General features: G+C 41.1%; 1 protein-coding gene across 6 annotated transcripts; it reads right to left on the reverse strand.

The window, feature by feature from the left end:
- Positions 1-930: 930 nt before the first annotated feature.
- On the reverse strand, positions 931-12,056 carry tpm1 (tropomyosin 1 (alpha)). 6 transcript variants are annotated; one of them, XM_087843127.1, is made up of 10 exons: positions 11,800-12,055; positions 11,284-11,409; positions 7,465-7,598; positions 7,092-7,209; positions 6,635-6,705; positions 5,826-5,901; positions 5,567-5,629; positions 5,387-5,456; positions 4,685-4,763; positions 3,482-3,706 (listed from the first exon to the last, which is right to left on the reverse strand). In XM_087843127.1, exons 1-10 carry the CDS (start codon positions 11,911-11,913, stop codon positions 3,703-3,705), a joined length of 855 nt encoding a protein of 284 aa, XP_087699253.1. In that variant the 5' UTR covers positions 11,914-12,055; the 3' UTR covers positions 3,482-3,702. The 6 variants fall into 6 exon arrangements, with proteins under 6 accessions (XP_006789391.1, XP_006789389.1, XP_087699253.1 ...); XM_006789324.3 differs by lacking the exon at positions 11,284-11,409 and adding an exon at positions 10,979-11,104 and having other exon boundaries at positions 11,800-12,052; XM_006789328.3 differs by lacking the exons at positions 3,482-3,706; positions 4,685-4,763 and adding an exon at positions 931-1,803 and having other exon boundaries at positions 11,800-12,056.
- Between the last annotated feature and the right edge of the window lie 8,859 nt (positions 12,057-20,915).

Genomic DNA, 20,915 nt, shown 5'->3' on the forward strand with positions numbered 1-20,915 from the left:
TAGAACAATAACATGAAAGCATGATTCTATCCTTCCTTGTATCAGCAGTTCAGTCTTGGGTTGTTGGTGTAATGGTGTGGGGAATATTTTCTTGGCACACTATGGGCTCCTTAATATCAACTAGGCATCATTTAAATGCCGCAATATTGTTGCTGACCATGTCCCTCCATTTACGACCACAGTGTACTCATCTTCTGATGACTGATTCCAGGAGGACAAAGCTCCATGTCACAATATTCAAATCATCTCAAACTGGTTTCTTGAACATGATAATGTACTCAAATGGCATTCACAGTCACCAGATCTCAGTCCAATAGAGCACCCTTGGGATGGCAGATTCTCATAATGGATGTGCAGCCAATAAATCTGCAGCAACTGTGTGATGCTATTGGGGGATCATGGACCAAAATCTCTTAACCGACAACAAATGCTGTTTCCAGCATCTTGTTGAGTCTATGCCACAAAGAATTAAGGCAAAAGAGTATCCAACCCAGTACTAGCACAGTGTACCTATAAAGTGTCCAGTGAGTGTATATCTGATGTTTTATTGTAAAATTATTATAGTTTCTTAGATCAATTATTTAGAAGATTTCAGAGGGTAAATGACTGAACTGAACAAATATTGTAGCTGTTTTGGGTGAGCTGGAGTGAACCAAAGAAACACATTACAATGCTTTTGAAAAGATGGCAGTCAAACTGAGGCCCAAGGAAAAGAAAAAAGAAGTTTTGAAAATGCTGCAAAATTAATAGATTCATTTAATTTTTAGCTATTTGAAAAATGTAATACATTTTACATATGGAAAGATAAAATAAAATCTATTAAATAAGCTTTCTCTTTTCTTTTGCACTGCAATCAAGCTTCATTCAACTACAGGTCACCTGTGATGAACGAAACAAAAAGTCTACGTATGTACCACAAACAAAGTTACAAAACTTTCAAAACATGCTTTTATTTATATTTATATTTTTTACATTTTAGATATGATGACACTTGAGACGTGTACATTAAAACAATGCTAGAACAAAGCACTACCGGTACACCAAAAATCATACTATATAGACAAAATGAAACAATTTTGAACCTTGGTTTTAAACAACAACAAGAACAACAAAAAGGGCTGAAATCTTGTGCCATTTCTTTAACATTACAGTAGCACCAGTATACATACTGACAGTGACTGTCAGGGTATACATACACTTGTGATGACTTTCATGTGTATATTCACTGGGGTGTAATGACTCTTCTTTAACACAGTTTGTTGTATGCGTAATGCTGAGGTTTTACTAAGTGCAAAATTTCTCCACTTTGTCCTTTGGTATGTGCATGATCAAGGCAGAATGCTACGTACCAGATCAGCTTAAAGGCAGTTGTAGAAAACAATCTTGTAACCAATGGTACTTGGTCAATGGTCATTTCACCAGATGACTTGTCAAAAAAAAAAAAATCAAGGATTGCAAAAGGCAAAGATAAAAACTGGCTTGCGAAAACAACCGTGTTTCTCAGTTTAGGCTTCATGAGAGGGAATGGTTAAGCGTTACTTCCCCTTTGAGTTCTGCTGAAGGCAGGACGATGCAATAAGAATAGCATCTGGCTGTTTGTTCTCCACCATTGGCAAGGTACGAGAAGAAGGGGTTTACGGTAAGCAAGGTGCAAATACATAAAGCCAAAACCACAGTGTATGTGTGTGTGAGGGGCAAGGGGAGGGGTCAGACCGTGCTTTCACAAATTATTCAGTTCCATTAGAGTCTGGTCCAGCATCTGGTGCATTTCGAGGTTCTCTTCTTTAGCTTGTGATACTTTCTCTGTTAGAACAATCAAAATGAAAACATTTTAATGTCACACAAGCGCACACAAGTGAGTCAGCTGGTTAGCTTGCATTAATAATCAAGCTGGCTACATTGTTCAGGTCAGTTGGTAAATCTGAGTGCTTTTTAACCCGACCTGCACAGCACTGACAGCAAACAAGAGAAACACACGGAATAGCAAGCGGTCATGCAGATTACAAATACACTGCAACTGATACAGAACACACAGCAACAGTAAACAGGTAGATTGTTATAGTGTTGGTTATAACAGTTTATTAATGCCAAACTAAAGGTTAGAAAATTATATGTAATTAAAGATAATCCCTGATTTTTACGGTTTCAAATACACTTCCACCAACAGCGACACAGACACATCGAGCAGCACAGGCATCGTACTTGGGCAATGCAAACGGAAGAGCTTTGGATCTTACGCTGGGTCCGATTGTCATACGCACACCGAAAGCAAAACCGCAGTGAACGGAACAAACGCATGAACGAGTTAGTCCTCATTCAAGGCCACGCGAAGTTCATTAGAGAGAAGGCGGTTTTTCTCAAGTCGATGGTAGAGGCAATCTTTGCAGTCAGAAAGCAAGTTGAAAAAACAGAGAGAATAGGAAATCAGAGGAAAACAGGAAAAGAGAAAGTGGAATACCCTTTGACATCTACCTTCTCTAGAAAGGAGCACCGAGAGATTGGTTTAATCTTTGTAAAAAGTCTAAATAGCCATAATAATAAATGATATTACAAAATAAAGTATTTTGATGGTTCCTGAGGCGAACCAGGGCTGTGCATAGAATAAGAAACAGAAGATAGAGCATTGTGACAAAAAAAAAAAAAAGACCCAAAGATCTAAATCTTAAAATGGAACCATTTAAGTTGAAAAATGAAGAAACAGAAAAATAAATCATGAATTCAATCACTACTCTGTCTTGATTATTCACTCAGTTTCCTGTAAGTATCTTTAATGTGGCTGCTAAACCTCAGCCAGTCTTTAGGCCAAATTTGGTTTCATGCTCACTCCTGCTAATCTTGATCTCTCACAATTTATGGCAATGACTTTAATACAAAGACTCTGAATGTGTCATGGTGTATTTATTTAAATATATGACAAGATACCATATATCATACAAATCCTGTTTGTCATAATCACTGATGTCAGTCAGTTTCATCCAATATGTCATCGTCAAATGAGGTTCCACAACTCTTACATACTGTTCTGCACGTCAACCATTACTCTACGTTGCCACAGTCTTGCTGATAACAGCCCAACGCCAATTACCACCAGCTCGAACATCCTTCCTGCCAATTACTCCCATCACAATACTACATGTTCAAAAGTGCTTGCATGCATCAGTCAACTAGACTCAGCTTTCAGTCAAGTATCTACGGATGCTGGAGGTTTCTGTGCTTTCAGTATTGCTGTGATATTCCTATTATATCAGCTTCACAGAAAAGAAAAACTTTGGAAGAAGAAGAAAATGAACATCGACTGAAATCCATAAAACTACACCAAGGAAGAGTGAGGACCTAGTGGTTTGTTGAGATGCAAGAAAAGAAAAAAAAGGAGAAAATGATTCAATAACATAACTTAAAATCAAGGCTTCCTGGTTTTATTAGAGCCAGTGAAAAATAAATATGAATGAAAAATAAAAAGGACAGAGAAAAGAGATACAGCTTTACATAGAAGGAAGGACGTTTATTTTTTTTTACACAACGCAGAAAGATTCTAGGATTCTGTACAAGTGATGGGATGCAAGTAATGTTGACATGAAGACATGAGGGGGAAAGGGAAGCAAAGACAGAGAGGGAAGGGGGGGAAAAATGGAGAAAAGGCTGGAGAGAGCAAACAGATGCTGCTCAGCCGGCAGGAGGCGTCTTTGATGAGGTGTAAACAATTTATCTGTGTGGAAGAGAAGAAGTAGAGTGAACCTGGGGGGAGCAGGAGGGGGACCTACGGAAATGTAAAATGCCAACCAAAATACACCAGACACACGGGAGTCACGGAAGGGCACCACAAAAACCACAATGCACAGTGTAAATGCATCCTGTGCATTGAAAAACACTTGCAAACACACACACACACTGAAGGGTTGGGGCAAGTCCTTCCTGTGATTACATCAACACCTTCCTGCTACATCACGAGGTGCAGCGCTCAACTGACAGACAGTTGTGGCTCTCATCTTTACACACTGGGAATTTTACTTAGGAAAAACTGTGGGCTTAGCCACACTGGTGCTACGCTATGGTCTCTTCTCCTCACCTGGTATATTGACATAGCAAAGGAGGGTATCACAAACACATGTGTGGGCCTTTCTTCTCAACGGAAGTAGACCATATTAGTAGAAATGGGAGTAAACCAGTTTCAGTGAAAAAAAACAAATCATTATTGCAGTTTTTGTCAATCAACAGCTTGCATGCATTGCTTAAGAAGTGAAAATGTCCAACGATATTACAATGGGCATTTGAACATGAACTCATAAAAGAATCTAAATATTAACATGCTGCGTTCTGTTCATGCATGAAATGACTTCATTCGTTTTTTTTTCTGTACTCTCAAACGTCAAAGATACTGACACAAAAGGCATACAGTATCATCATAAGGACACAATTAAAGACAGGATTATCTAGTACAGGAGCAGCTCAAGTACAGAGGCAACAAATTTCTGTTTTAAGACTTGAAACTTTATATATAAGACTATATATAAAAAAGGAATTTTAGTATAGATGAGATGTTTAGTTCTAGTGAGCATGTAAAATAATAAATGAGGGAGACAAAAGAGGTGAGGCGTTCGATGTGCAGGTAACACAGGTGCAGGCCAGAGGCGAGAGAGGGGGCATGATGGTGGAAACAAGCAGGTACGGCAAGTAGAAAAATTACATGGAAGTCATGTCGTTGAGGGCGTGGTCCAGCTCCTCGCTGATGGCCTTGTACTTCAGTTTCTGGGCATACAACTCATCTATTGGTGGGCCAGGAGTGAAAGGTGCATGTTGGGGGTGGGGCGGGAGGTAGGGCAGTGATTGAAAGCAAAAGGTGGAGGAGGAACATGACACAAGGAGGTGGAAGGTGAAGCATCCAGACCATTTGCAGGACAGGGAAGGAAAAAACAACATGGAGAGAGGACAGAAAAACGAGGGGGGGAAAAAAGGAAACAAAGTTACACCAGAAAGACAGAGTGGATGTGCAGCAGATCTAAGGTTAGATTCTTCAGCACCATTGAGAAATGGGCTGTATTTCACTGCAATGTGGTGCTTATAGGACTAAATCAACACCTAAGCCTGATATCGCTGCTTCACTTTAAAACCACCCTTTCCTACCTGGAACTGAAAAAAGCAACCAACTAAATGTAATAGTGAAAGGATAAGAAGTACCAAAATAGAAATAAGATGCTGTCTGAAAAAAAAGAGAAGATGAAGCAGGATATAGTTCAAAAAGAAATGTGAAAAAGGGACCTAGGAGATTTTTCGAAACACTTACCCAAAACACTTCCAATGATACAATAAACATTGCAAAAATAATCGTAGTAGCATTCTGGATTTGGAGGCAGAAAAGCAAGCCAACAAAAAACCCCAAAAAGCATACCTTCCAGGTCATCAATGGTCTTCTCAAGCTTGGCTACTGATCTCTCAGCGAACTCAGCACGAGTCTCAGCCTGCATTACAGAGACAGATTCAGAAGTCAGTCTAACACCTGATGTGGAAACTTGTGTAAATTATCCTGGTGTGAGCCCAAAACACCAGATGGGGCATTGTGAAACTGTACCTCCTTCAGCTTGTCAGTGAGGACCTTGATCTCCTCCTCATACTTGTCCTCCTTCTGTGAGTACTGTGGGTCAAAAACAACAACAGCTATAAGGAATCGCAAACATGTGCGTTGAGATAAATACTTTCACTGCATTTATAGAAATGAGTTTTAAAAAAAAAACAGAAGTGAAGAGGCTCTTCTGCGCCCCATCCATCAAGTCTGCAGGGGAGCTGCAAGGGTTTGACAGCATGCAGTCGCCCGGAAGGGTGGCACGTACCTTCTCAGCCTGTGCCTCCAGTGACTTCAGGTTGTTGGTCACAGTTTTCAACTCTTCCTCAAGCTCAGAGCATTTGCTGGTGTTTTAGGGGATAAAGTTGCCAAGGACGAGTAGGAAAAAGGAGGGAGACGACGATGGACAGATCCGGAGGTAGACACAAAAAAAAAGGTGGAGGGAAAAAGAAGGAAGGAGGGGGAGAGGAAACAAAATAATAAATAAAAACTACAGGGTTTTAACAAGGAGGGAACGCCAAGTGCCTCAAAAGTGCCTTAACAGAGCAGGAATGTGAGAAAACACAGTAGCAGTGTGTTTTTTATGTTTGGATTGAAATATCATGCTTTTCTGTGGTGTTATTCTTGCACAGCCCCTGCCATGTTAGGCATGAAACAGTCTAATTGCACTTGGAATTAAAGAGCACAATGAAGGAGAGGAGCAAGCACAGCAAGCGAAGCAGTGAGAAGAGCCACTCAGAGATACAAATGTGTTATGCTTTCTGTTTGCAGTACCTGTATGACTGTGGAGTCTAGTGATTTCATGCTTTGCTCCAAAACCCTTAGCTCATCCTCCACTCTTCGAGCACGCCTGTTAGTGGGTGTGGCGCGCATGTGCAAGCCAAAACCATTCAAACCACGAGGGGCATGCAAATAATCAGCACATACAGTAAGAACACAAGGCACACAGTTCAAATGGAAACAACTACTAGACTTTTAAGTGTTAGCGCTCGAAGCTTCCTGAGTATTTCAATTCCAGCATACGTGCAAGTTTAAGCAAAGATTTTGTGTGTGAAAAAAAAAGGCAAAAGGACTTACCCTTCTGACAGCTCAGCGCGCTCCTCTGTACGCTCCAGATCACCCTCAATGATGACCAGTTTACGGGCAACCTTTTGGTGTAGCACAACAAAGTTTTTAGAACAAAGAACCATGAAATGACTGTGAGACAGTTAGCACTGGGTTACATCCAGCCCAGAGTGTTTCACTCGCTTACGATTATCCTCACAACTCCAATTCTGGTGAATTATAAACAAGGTTTAACCTCTTAAGCCCCAACGCCCCCTGATACGGGGGCAAAAGGTAGGAGATCTGTTAGGCTTGGGGCTTAAGAGGTTAAAGGATACAGGACATATTAAAAACTTTCCAGTGAAAATTCAAGTGTTATAACTGGGTAAAAACAAGTTTAACAGAATGAAGAGCTCAGGGTTGTTATAACTGAATTAATGTCTGTTGCAGAGCTATCAATTTCAAAGCTAAATGCTTAAAAAAAACTCGCCTCCTCATATTTGCGGTCAGCCTCCTCAGCGATGTGTTTGGCCTCTTTCAGCTGGATCTCCTGCAGCTCCATCTTCTCCTCGTCCTTCATGGCCCTGTTCTCAATGACCTTCATGCCTCTGTGTGTGGGAACAGTCAAAGAATGTTAAGAATTAAGTGGTGAGACCTGACAGACTTCCTGCAGTTTTCCCTGAGGACCCTATGTGGTTAAATAGTAGTGCTGGCAAGTAAATCTTTAATGTGCTCCTAAGGTGAATACCTAAATGTTTTCCGATATTAAAAAAGAGCAGAGGCACTTCTACAAAGGAGTGGAAACATGTTCACATGGCCTGTTTACCTCCCTGTCTGAGCCTGAGCTGCCTCACAAAACTCACCTCTCACTCTCATCAGCAGCCTTCTCAGCCTCCTCCAGCTTGGTCAGAGCAGTGGCCAGACGCTCCTGAGCGCGATCCAACTCCTCCTCAACCAGCTGGATACGTCTGTTAAGGGAAGCGACCTCTCCCTCAGCCTAAGGAAAGAAGAAACATCATGTCGGGAGATTGCTTTTGCGGGTATGCTCAACAAATCAGTCACATATAGCACAACAAGAAAGTCGGTCCAAAGAAAGCAACCGGTGAATGTCTTTGTTTATTAGAGTAGGTGTCGACACCATTGTTTTTATGCCCACTGAGAGAGTGTAATCGTGGTTGTTCTGAAGTGTTATCTGTGAGCCACCTGTTGGGAAAAGCCCTCCCACCAGGCCTACTCCTCATTGACTATGTATAATGATAATTTCCCCAAACTAACATAAGGCTGAATGCCGCGCCTCATTACTGAGCTCCCCTGAGAGGACATTAACAAGGCTCAAGTCAAAAGGGCCTGGCACAATTAATGAATTCTGAAAATGACTGCTTGCATTGTACAGCTACAAAGTAGGCTCCCTGGGGTTTGAAACATTTAAGTGTAATTTATCTGGTCATCAGTGTAAGCTATGGAATCTGTGTTAAATGAGGTGGCATCTTTGCAGAAAAGCTGATATACACGAGTACACGTTAAAAAAAAAAGGTGGGTCTTTTTATGATTATTCAAACGTGTAGCTACTTCTGCTTTCTGACACTGCTCAGCAGGGATCCAGACCTGCACTGGTGTCACTGAAAAGCGGATACATTCGGCAGAAGCCTGCACACGAGGCAAAAGTCTTTTCAGAAGCTTTCCCCTGCAGCCTTAGGTTAAAGTGTGCAGCGCTGGGATAGAGTGCACTGGATGTTTTTAAAGCATGATGAGGAAGTTTCTAATGACCTATAAACCCATTAGTGGTCACTACTATTTCTAATACATTATAGTTTGTCAACATTAATTACAAGCTGTTACACTAAGAGATTAACTCTGACTGCTGCGAGCCTGTGCACTAAGATTTATTTCCCGTATAGATAACTACCGCTATGTTCTGTTGCTCGTTGCTGTGAAACTATATTGTCCTTATAAGGGCAAGTCAAAGAGCATAAGCTGACAGAGCACACTGGCACCTTCAAATGTTGCCACAGTGGTAGTTTCCTGGTTGCTGAAAATACTTTATTCAAATGTGTGGCCTGCTCCTGGTTGGGCTGGAGCAATGAATTAAAGGATCGCTATATATATATATATATATATATATATATATATATATATATATATATATATATATATATATATATATATATATATATATATAAACAGTCAGGTTTACCGGGAAAGGAAATGCAAGTGAACTCGTTTAAGGAGATGAGACAATACAATGACACAAAGTGCCACAGTTGCTGCTGAGCCAACAGGGCATCAGCGGCCTAACGTTGCCAATTAGAGGCGCTTATCCAGGAGCAGCGGGCTATCAAAGCTTCATCTGAGACTTGCGGTGGCACACGGAGAGCCAAGTAAAAGCTCAGCTTCCAGCACTGGGATGGGTCAAGAGCAATCCCGCTATCTCACTGTGTATCAATTCAAACTATGGCCCTACATGAACTCTACACAAGTGCACAGGAAATGATACAGAGAGAGAGAGACAAAAAGGAGGCAATTGTGCGCTCGCAGGTAGGCTCTAAGCGCGGTAAACATGCTTACTTGTTCCCTGGCTTTCCTGTGCGCAAGCAACTCCTTCTGTAATCTCTCGGCTCTGTCTTCAGCACCGTCTGCCTGCTCTTGTAAGGATTTGATCTTTCGTTTCACTGCATCCAGCGATGTCACTCCTGCCATTGTTTATGTACCGTTGTATATACTTAGATATATAATATAAAAAAACAGGACTACACTTTTGCGCTGCAGCACAGTTTCCGAGAATTTCACCAGGAACGAGGTGACGTCCTTGGTTGTGCAGAGGGCTGCGTGAAGAGAGGCGAAAGAGTGCGCAAGCCTTCTGGAGACGCACTGTGCAGTGAATGTATTTACCAGGAAGTACGGTGATTTCAAAAGAAGCATGAAAAAATAACCGGTAACCTGCGGGGTTGTGCAAAACTTTAGACGGCGATAACATGCTGCACTGCCACTGTAAAATAATAAAATGTAATAAAATGTAAAAGATACAAAATACCAATGCCGTTTAATGACGTGAACACACCCAGACCCACACACAACGGAGCGTACTCGTAGCGTACACTGTGCTACAGCCCCCTCTGCGGGTCAGCCGTGAGCAGTACATACGTGGCAGTGAAATGTTTTGGAGAGTGCAGGACATTCAATAAGTCTTCACTGGCTACAGTAATTACAGGCTGCCGTTGAAACTTTGCAAATATCACGGAACAACCAATCCTAAAATATGTAAGGGAAAAACAAGTCCATAAAACACAAGTAGTAGTTAAAGTTACTCGAACAACCCACAAACTATCTGGTAAATATCTTTTTCTTTTTGGGGGGGGGGGGGCACCACAATATGCTTTCTATAGGGAATGAAATGTGCAATCAAATACGAGCTGAGAAGGCTCAATTACTCTATTGACTTTTGACCCAGTTTGTCCTAACCACCCACCCACCCCCTACTTTCAGATCCAATTAAAAGATTATTACAGCTTGTTTCCCCTCTGCAACCGGATTCGTCTGATTGAGTTTTATAAGCAAACGTCTCTATCTGCCTGATGTTGGTCGTCACCTCTTGTCATTCGAGGGACCCCTGTCGTAAAAACCTATCTTTATGAGGCCATTAAGATGACAAAATCTGAATTCTTTACATAATTTATTTTATTTATTTATTTTTGTCACGCATTTATTACCAAGGGGATAAAACAGTGGGGCAACAAAACAAAGTTTTCTTCTTCTTTTTTAAAGAACCGTTTATTCAATCGAAGAAAATGCTGCAGCTTTCTTTTCCTTTCTTTTTTCCTTTTTAATTTGTGTGCTGCTCAAGACTTTTTGATAGGGAAACGCTTTTTTTCCTTTGGTCAGCAAAGAGCGCAGCACGCAGATGTGAGCTCTATCTTGACCATATAAAGCAGTGGGCTATATTTATCTAGGCGCTTGAGCTTTTTGGGAAGGCTGTGCGTTCAGTCTGCATGACTTATCGCTCTGAAAAGACCTAAAAGGCGGAGATCACGGTCCACAAACACGAGAGATTGTTACAAATTTGTACAGAAATACCGACGAGGCTCCAGGGGAGGATTAACTGAGTTTAAAAATAGATGTTTTGAAAGTGCTATATTTGAACAATTAAACCGACTTTTTTTGGACTGTGATTGTGCGTGTGACAATTCAAGAAACGACAGTTCCAACTACGGGTCTAAATGGTTGATTAAAAACAAACAAACAAACAAATAAATAAAAGTTTGTAGTGCATCCACAGATTGGAGCAGTGGTGGTGAACTGTCGCTTCCCTCAGAGGTGGCAGAATGAAGATGTGGGGTAGCGTGTAGGAATGGTGACATTGTAAATCCCTTCCTTACTTACATCGGTGGCTTTCTTCTCAGCCAGCTCAAGTTTCTCCTGGGCATCTTTAAGAGCCTCGGAGTACTTGTCCAACTCATCCTCAGTTCCCTTCAGTTTCTTCTGCAGAGCTACCAAATCGTCCTCAAGCTGAGTTTCAGTGCAGGACAGTTTCAGGGGTGATCAGCGGAGGGTCGGAGTTGCGTGAGCGCGCACAGGCGCAAAAGCGCATACACACAGAGAAGAGAGAGAGAGACAGGGGACAGCACACGGGAAAGAAAGAGACAGGAGAAAAGTTAGGGAAGCCCATGCACTTCAGGATCAGATACCTTGGTGGCGACCTCCTCAGCAGTCAGCAGCTTTTCTTCAGCTGTTTGGAACTCCTCAAGCACTTTATCTCTTTCGTCCTCAGTTATACGCAATTTCTTTTCCATCTCTCTTATATCGTCCTCTAACTTCACATGCATATGAACAAATTATACAGTTAAACAGAATATAACAGAAACATGCAGTTTTCAACGATCAAGCGACATTTCTCTTAAATTGACTTAATCAAAAATGATTTCTGGGTTATATGGTTTATGGGTTACATCAACAGTTGCTAAAACAGTGGAGAGGATGATTTGTTTTTATCATTCTTCAAAAATGACATTAAAAATGCAAAAAAATGTTTAAAGGATGGATTATTCTTAATTTTAATCCTTAACTGGGATTATCCATGAAAATAATTAATCCGTTTTAAGGAGGCGGTCCATTTAAACTGGTATTCCTGCATTTTTACTGCATCTTTCGGGTTTTCCCACAAAAGGAAGAAGGACAAAAAACAAAACAAAAAAACAGCCGACCTGTTTGCTTCTGTCCTCTGCTGCTTTCTTGTCTGACTCGGCCTGCTCAGCTCTGTCCAAGGCATTCTCCTTGTCGAGCTTGAGCATCTGCATCTTCTTCTTAATGGCATCCATGGCTGCTTAGTGTTGTTCGGCGGCACCGACAAAACGTCCAACGGAAAACCAAGGATAGAGTGGGAGAGGCGCTGGGTCGTCTGTGCCTAACTGAAGGCTAAGCTGGAGTGCAGGCTCTGCCTGACTTTGCACTGTCAAATATGTACTTTCAAGGTGGTGGTGGTGGGGGAGTGACTGGATTCCTTTGGACATCCAATACTTTTTGGGAGGAGGCGTGTGTGGGTGCTCCGGCGTTTTTTTAAGGATCTGCTTGGCTATTCGTTGCTCCCATACATTTGAGACGCCTTTATATGGGGTGTGACGAGTATGGGTATGCTCCCACGGAAAGGGTTCCTGCCATTTAATGTCAGAGAAGATGCAGAAAAAGACTGTTTACGTTTGCGTTAACGCCCCGGTCACCCATTTAAAAGCAACATGCAGCCTCTGTCTCTGAATTGAGTGGCCTGCACTTTCCCAAAGTTTCTGAAAGTTGGCATATGTTTAATTTGCAAGGAAATTATGTTTTCTGGTCTTACTTCACAGTGGCAGTGCCTTCCTGTTTTCCTGCGTCTCTTCTTGCTCTGGAAAAGCTGGGAGAGGGACCAGAGCCAGCTGCAGAACAAGCTTTTGTCACCGTGTAGTCTATGGTAGCTCTTTATCTCTGCCTGAGTGTGTTTGGGTGGCTGAGTGTAAGTTCGCTTGGGATATGCTGTAGTGGCTCTCTGTGATATGAGATGCTTTTGGTTAGCCACGCAAGCCCTAGAGGCATTGTTAACAGTCTAGGGGGCTCAACAGAGGGAAGTGTTTACCTGATAATGTATCAGATATCCCTCATGTAAACCGTTGATGTGTCATTTGTCTGGCATCACAGCATCCTGGCAGCTTTGTACTTCAATAAGAGCAGCTAAGTCACTGATTGGCTTGTGATTTGTGAAATGTTTACTGTTTTAAAAACTAATGAAGAAGAACATTTCACATCATATTGCATATTTATTACTAGCCTCACTAAATTTAAGCAATTACTATTCAATGCGATTATAACAATATGCCTAACAGAAATTATATCAAGTAATGATCCCTCTGCAGTAACTTAGTGAAAAGTCAAAGCACACTACTACGGTGACTGAGGACACTCCAAGTGTCTTTTAGTCTTCTCAAGGATATTTTTAGGATCGACTTCTCTTCCATGCACCTGCCTTAGTCTGTAATGGATCCAAGACACTGTGCCAAGAGTGGAAGGTCTAAAGGCATTAGATATGTCTCTTAAAATAATCCCTGTCTTGCTCAGGCTTTGGCCTGTTTTATAGAATATTGTTGCTATGCTTAGCAGACTGAATAAAATAAATAATTACATAATAAGGAGCAAATTATGATTTTTACAGTGCCAGAGAAAGATGAGACTTCTTATCCTATTGATTTATTTGTCTCTTTCCAATTGAGCCATTAGTGGTTGTTTTTGTTTTTATTTACATTTGACTGTCATGAGCCCTAAAAGAAAATGCATTTTGCTAATCTGGGGACAGCCTTTGTTTTCTAATTATTAATGGCACTGAAAGACACTGTTTACAGAGTTTGTGTCTAACTGCTCTTCTCTCACACTAAAATCAAAGCTCTGGAAAAGCTTTTCTCTATAAATAAGGACGTCTGGAAGGTTGCTGCAGAGGTCTTTCTTGAGTCTTGCATGACTGACTTAGTAAATTAAGCCACTTCATTTATTTAATGCTTTGAGTGTTCAGTCCTTTCTTTGTTTGTTTGTTGCCATATTGTGCACAGTATTGTGAATGTTTCTGGTTACACTACCTATGCACAGTTTGCCATTTATGTTTTCAGTAATGTATAATTTATAGTGCACTGCTCGTTGTTCTTGATTTGGAATTCCATATTTATTATCTTGAACAGGATTTCCAGTTAAATGGCATGCTAGAGTTCCTGTAGCACCCCTGGAATGAAAATAAGCTCCTTTTATCATGTTTTACTGTAAATCGTTGGCACATTAAGAATGTCCCAGGGCCTAATATGTTTATTTTGAATGAAATCCAGATATTAGTGAAAACCTGCCGAGCTCCAAGTTGCATTCCACTGGAAAATTAAAGGTGCTCTCACACAAGAGCCGAGCTGAAGGTAACACTTAAGTTTTCTTTCATTTTTACAAATGAGAAGGCAATAACAAACTCTTTCAGTATTTGAGGCTTAAGGCATTTAAGAAAGCCACCACATGGAAAAAGTGTTTTTTTTTTCAAGGCTGCAGAATGAAAAAAGAAAAGAAAAAGAAAAGATCTAGACATGTAATTTTGAGCTCTTTGAAAGAAAATAAAAAACTCGGTCTCCGAAGCCCATTAAAGCTGCCAACCTAGTCTAAGCCTACGTCCTACAATATGCAGCATTGAAGCTGGGATTTAAAGATAAATGCTTTTTTGGGACTTACTTGTTGGAACATTATAAATAACTTCACTCTTATTATGCAGTCTTCTCCCACAAAGCTTTGCCGCATCAGTAAAGAATTTACTGTGTTGAAAATAGTAAACACTCATTTAAAGGCCATGAATATTCTTAACAATTATCCTTAGAGGTGGAAACAACTGAGGGGAACACAGTCAAGGAAGAATTCCGTCCTACTGTGGGTTGAAAACACAGACTTGCAATCAGACAACTGTTGCCTATTTTCTGGACAGGTCTGGGATACTCTGTCATGTTGGAATTCTGATTGTCTCCCCGTATCACGATTTGGTCTGCAGGAGGGGACAGCTGAGTGAGACAGGTGGGGCTATCGTCATATTCAAATTCAAATCAGTGAAAGCTTTTGTAGCTCACATGTTTATAAATAAGGGTTTAAAAAAGGATGCCATACATAATCGAATTAGCGCATGTTAAACACATAAATATAGACGCAAAAAGGTCAAAAGCTGGTAGAAAGAAAGTCTTTCAATTACAGACCGTTTGTGATCCCCCCGAATTTAAATGACACAAAGCAGCCATTTGGAGCTGCTTTATAATATTGTAACACTGTAATAGTTAATCTGTTAGTCCTACAATGACAGACCACTCTGTATGTGGAATGTCCGGTTCTCCTCAGCTGACGCTCTGGGAGTAGCCGAGCTTTACTTGGCCGCTGTGCCTGAACCCATGTTTGCATAAGAGGACACTTGGGAGAGATATTTAGGGTCTAGTCGTGGCTTAAATGTTACTACATTAGAGAAAGGATCCATTTGCTTCTGTTCTGTTTATTGTGTTGTGTGCATTTACAAAGGTTATCGGATGCAAAGACTGGAAGTTCTTCCAGGAAAACACTTAAAAACTTTCCTGAGGTTTTGCCATATGCGTTGAAACCACAAGCCAACTTGTGAGTGATTATTTTCTAATGATGCACGGTATTACTGATTGCACCGATACACAGCAGTGAACGTTTCAAGGGCGGTTCTCCTCCATGTTGAGTGCATGGCTGCTGAGTGAAGTACAGTGATTGCAGACCCCTCGTCAAATACCATCTTAAGGTTTCTGCAGACATCATCCAGATATATATAGAGAGCAAACTTCTTGGCCCTTTGGGATGGTACCCCCGTGATTAGATAGCTCCATGCAGGGGCATTTAGCATAGCAAAAACTGAGATGGGGTTCTGGGAGGGTGCAACTTAAGATGTAACCCAAGCCCAGCCCATGCCCTACTGACGATGGGTTTATCCACAGTAATGTTCCACTGACATATACTGGTAGTCGTAAGACTTGAACTGGTTTATTATTGAGCACAGGTGGACATCTAACCATGCGGACATCCAACCATGGCACAGAGACAGCTACAGTATTTAACTTGATGGATAGTTGCAATGAGGCTGTGACACTTTGATTCGCTCCTTTTTGTGTGGTGATAAATCTGTCATTAAGGGTGTAAATCACACCGGCGCGTTCCTTCTGTTTTAATCCCAGCAAACCTATTGTTTAAATGAAAAACACTAAGAGTACAGTATGAGCTGATCAGAATTCACAGGTTTTGCCAAAGGCAAATTCCTTTGGTATGAAGGTCAACCTAATTCAGCTGCAGGTGTTCCACTGAAGATGGGTAGCTTTCTTCCAGTGCCAAGATTTTGCTACAGCACAAGTAGCTGCTGTTAAAAGAAAGGATCTGTCATCCCACAGGCTGTGGAAAAAAAAATCCTCTTACAGTCCACGAATGAGACACAAACCTTTCAGTTTTATAAAAAAACACATATGTCTATGATGCTCCCTGGGAGTCCTGAAATGAATTTCTAAATGCATTTTTGAAATTCATAATCGGTCAAAGCTGAGATTTAAAGCTCATTTTTCAAGTTTGCAGAAAAGCCTCTGTGACAATACGAAAGCCACAACAAGTTATTGAGAAAAAACAAGCTGAGCCATGGAGAAAAATTCCAAAAGTTAACACGTTCAGTAGAGCAAACACAAATGTGGGTAGAAGTCATAATGGAGGAATATTTGTGGCCTCGGCAGGGCGCCTCCCAGACAGTTTGTTTGTGTTCTTCCCCTCTTAGAGGGGGGACACACAGAGAGGGAAGACTGTAAAGCCATATCTGATGCTGCTCAGTCAGCTTAGACTAGAAGCGGGTGGGGTTGGCATCTGTGGGGAACTGTCACGATTCATTTCACACTTATGTGGGATGCCATGCCACAATCCTAGTGTAAAATCAAATTCTCAAAAGCCAAGAAATGTCAAGGCACGAATAGTGAAAGGAAAAAAAACAAAACACTGATTTGTGAGACAGTCAGCTTTACAAATATGTCTCCAGCAAAATCACATTTTTTGGCCTTTGTGTTTATTTGTACACAGAAGGGCGAGTCAAGCCGGAAGTGCAGTGAACTGTTGTTTACAGGCAGCTTCGACATCTCCCGGTTCCAGATAAAGAGTCCAAAAATTTACTCTTGGTGGATTTAAAGCTGTTAAAACATCCTTCTAAACCTCTTTCCTGTGTGTTTTTTTTCTATCATTAACTTAAATGCCCGTCTGTTGCTTTGTGCTTGCTGACGTACTCACCCAATTATTGTCGCATTGTACATCTGAATTCGCAGCTGCCAAATATCTCGAGGATAGCTCTATTCAAATATTTGCCTTCAATCTTTTGCCCTTCGTGTCACAGGGCTAGAAGTTTCCGTGTTTGCACACGAACGAAAAACCTTTCATATATGTGTCCATATATGGGCTCTCTGGTGTAAGTGAGGTAGACATATGAGAGGGCTAACTTGCGGGGGCTTTTTGTGAGGTCCAAAAGCATACTCGATATTTCTTTCCATTCCTTGGGGCTATAAAATGTCTTGGTATGCACTTCTAGCTCAGCCACTGTTCTCCCTGCCTGTCAGAGCTCTCTGGCACGGATGGCCAGAGGAGGAGGATGCTGAGATTGTGTTGTATTTCTGTGGTTTTGCTTGATGTAATCTAAATCACTTCATACAAACTTTTCTTAATGCATCCTCTTTTGAGAATTCTTTTCGAGGGAGAGTAATTTTCCTTACTTACGACTGCCATGTCAGTAAGCAAAAGACTTTGCATGTTGTAAATCCAAAACAGGAGACGATGGTTCATATCATGTTTTCGTATGAGTTCCAGACTCCAAGCTGACTAAATGAAAGGGCCATAATGTGAAGTGTGTGTGAGAACCTCTGGTGATGAGACATTCCAGTGCGGTTCTGGCTGGCTGTTTGAACACACGCACTGTGTTCACTGTGCCTGGGTCACAGTGGCCTCTCCGAAGCGAGAAATGCCACAGGAACCCACAGCTCTGCAGCACCTGCATTTTCATACCAAAGCCTGTCTTGTGGCCCCACGTTTGATCAGATGCCACGACAGTTTTCCCAGCAAAGCGACGACTCACCACACAGCTAGGGATCTAGATAAAACAGTTGTGCAAAGTCGGTCATAAAGCAGCTGAGCGGATAGACATGAAAATAAATAGACACTCATTTGGTGTGGTCTGCTTAGTTCCTGCCCTGGGGCCTTGGATGTCAGAGATAACAATGTACAGTACGATAAAAGGATCATTATGCTGAGGCGGCCTGAAGACACTCCCATCAAAAGAACAGGAAAGACTGGTGGTGGGAGGATCCCTTTATTAAATAAAAGCACCAGGACATGATTGTAAAATCTTGCTTCGTGAATTAGATGAATTAAATCGTACTTCAGTACAAATGCAGAAAATGTTATCAGCAAAATGTACTCAGAGCACTGATGCGTGCTTGTATGCAAACCTAATGGTTTATTTACACTGAAATTCACTTCATAAAAGGCAGAATTAAGCCAATGGACAGATGTGGGATCACTGGCATATTTGTGGGGGGCCCTCATCTAAAGCATGTTTTTTTTTTTCTGCACAAACTACTTTTAGTGAGCCAGTCAGGTTTTGGAAGGCAGCAAAAGCAACCCTTTCCTTTTTCCAGGCCTGGGGGAAGCAGATAAATTGCAATGAGAGTGCACATTTGTGAGCGCTTGTGGCTTCCCAGTGTGTTGGCTTAAGAAGCTGGCCTAAACCACTATATTTATGGGAATAGAGTCAAGTTAGCTGAGTTATCTAAATGCTATTCCTTTATGATTCCTAGCTTCCTAATCAATCACATTTTGACCTTTGTGCAATTAGCACATGTCCTTTATATGCTCTTAATGGCTTTGCTATCAACTGTTGCTTCAAGTGCATCTTCAGAACTGTTTTCATCAAAACCCCACAGAATCAAAGAAGTTACTGTCGAAAAGTCTCAATCAGAAAAATTGGAAATAGTTGTCTTTCCATGCATGAACATACATGGAAAGACAATATATAAGGCATATAAGGCAAGATTTAAAGTCAATATTTGGTTTAACCACCACCTTTATTCAGCACAGGATTCTCTTAGTTATGCTTTTCTGCAATTTCTTTAAGTAGTCTTCAGGAGTAGCTCTCCAGGCGACTTGAAAGACATTCAAAAATCTTATTTGGATATTGGCTGCCTTTTGTTCTGCCATCTGTCGAAATGGCCCCACGCTGCTGCAATAATGTTGAGGTTTGGGGTCTGGGGAGGCCAATCTACCACTGATAGTGTTCCACTGTGTGTTTCTATCCATGGTTTGCTTTTCCACTGGCAGTGTATTTAGAATTGTTTCTTAATGTTTTGTTAATGAGATGTTTTCCAGATGGTATTGTATGGTGGATTAAAATCTGACATTACTTTTCTGTGTTCACCATTGTGCCTTTCTCCTGAGTTTGGTATTTCTGTAGATTTGACCAAGAAAATGAGAACACTTGTGTTTTTATAACAGGCTGCTAGAGATATAATTTAAAAGTTGTGCAGACACACATTGGTTCATCCCTTGAGTTCATAATATGCATCCCTTGGGTGCATATTATGTGCTTGAATAGATCAGTGATAGGTCAGTGATAAGTGGGGTAGCGAAAACAAACACACAAACACCCCCCCCCCCCCCCCCCCCCCCCCAAAAAAAAAAAAAAAAAAAAAAATCAATCAAAAAAACAAAAAACCTCCTTTGCAATGATTGGATAAGAATAAGGACAAGCAGTCAGTGTCCAATGAAAAACTTTGGAATACCTGCCTGGAGAACTATTGTTTGAAACCACTTTTGTTGCTCATTGAGAACAAAGTATGAAGAAATGAGGTTTGGCTCAAGACTTTTGCACAGTATTGTACATATTACTTTGGAGTAATATGTACATATGTATTATGTATGTATGTTCTGTGTTCATAACAGGGGTGCCCCCAAGCCCCCTATGTCTATATCTATATATCTATAGATATACATATCTATATCTATATCTCTCTCTGTATATATCTATATATATATAGATATAGATATATATGTATGCAGGCAAGCTGGCAAACAAAAGTCAATAATAGAATGCCACATTAAATGTAGGTTCTCACACCAAAATTGTGTGAAATTTGATGTCAGCGTTGAGAAAACCTCGCTGAGCAGAGAGTGTTTATTCAGCTTTAACACAGGGTGGGGAGGCCACAGGATTGAGTGAAGAAAAGGAGCCAATGACTCTTTTTTTTCTCCTCCACAGAAATGCGGCCTGTCATCTGACGAGTGCTAAGCAAAGTCTCCTTATTAAGACAGAAGCATTTGGATGGCGGAGTGTTACGTTTCATTCTGGACAGCTTAAATCCAAGGAGGCTCTGCAGATCAGATGCATCCGGCAGCACCATCTGAGACAGGCTGCTCCTCAGCTCTCTATCGCGACACCGTTTTCAGCAAAACCGAGCAAAGTGTAAGTAAGTCGCTGAGGAAAACCTGACTGTGGAAGAACGTGTTCGGAGTCAGAGGATATCATTTAATAGATATTCCTGATGTTACTTGTGAAGCTCTCCAAATTTAGCACCCAAGTTTTCAGTCTCAGCTCAGTCCCAATATAGCCCTCCTGTCATTGCTGACTGAGAAATACTGTGCCTTCCTTACGCGATGACTGAAGGAGCTGCTGTGCTGTCAGGGGAGAGGTAGACAGTGAATTTTGTCACTCAGCAGGCCGATTGAAAATCTGAGTGTGACTGTTTTCTAACCTACCTACCTTTAAAAAATACACCCATTATGCTCTTATCTTTTGGAAATTGGTGTATTCTATTTTATGTAGCCCAAGTATGAACATACCTGTACTATTATTTTAACCTGTGTTTTAAGTTTGTGAAATCACAGCAATTAGACAATAACGAGCTCAAAGTTATGAAAGAGATCATCTATACTGACTCTGTTTAGTTTTAAATTAAAGGTTATACACTGTTAGTTACTGTAAGTGGAGAAGTCAACATGTTGGGACAACCCCGCTAATTACCTAAAATAGTCATGTTTTCCAGAGTGGAGTGAAATGCTCTTTAAGATCCATCAGCTGCTGTCTCTCAGGTTTATGTTAGGGAGCTCTGCTTCTCAGAGCAGTGGTATGTGAGTATGCCTAAACAGCAGGCATCCTCTGAAACAATGACCTCATTCATTTAGGTAAAACCATGCTGTAATTCCTCACTGTATTCTTTTCTATAACTGTTAGACAATGTGATTACCAAGACAGTACAAGCATATTTAC

The sequence above is a fragment of the Neolamprologus brichardi genome, chromosome 7 (assembly GCF_056152115.1).
Source record: "Neolamprologus brichardi isolate AB-2024 chromosome 7, ASM5615211v1, whole genome shotgun sequence".
Lineage (NCBI taxonomy): Eukaryota > Metazoa > Chordata > Actinopteri > Cichliformes > Cichlidae > Neolamprologus > Neolamprologus brichardi.

Coding starts and splice junctions, on each gene's coding strand:
- tpm1 (XM_006789328.3), bottom strand. CDS start 11,913: ATGGATGCCATTAAGAAGAAGATGCAGATGCTCAAGCTCGACAAGGAG. Junction 7,210..7,464: donor GCTGCTGATGAGAGTGAGAG/GTGAGTTTTGTG, acceptor TCCCACACACAG/AGGCATGAAGGTCATTGAGA. Junction 5,457..5,566: donor TCACTGACAAGCTGAAGGAG/GTACAGTTTCAC, acceptor TCTGTAATGCAG/GCTGAGACTCGTGCTGAGTT.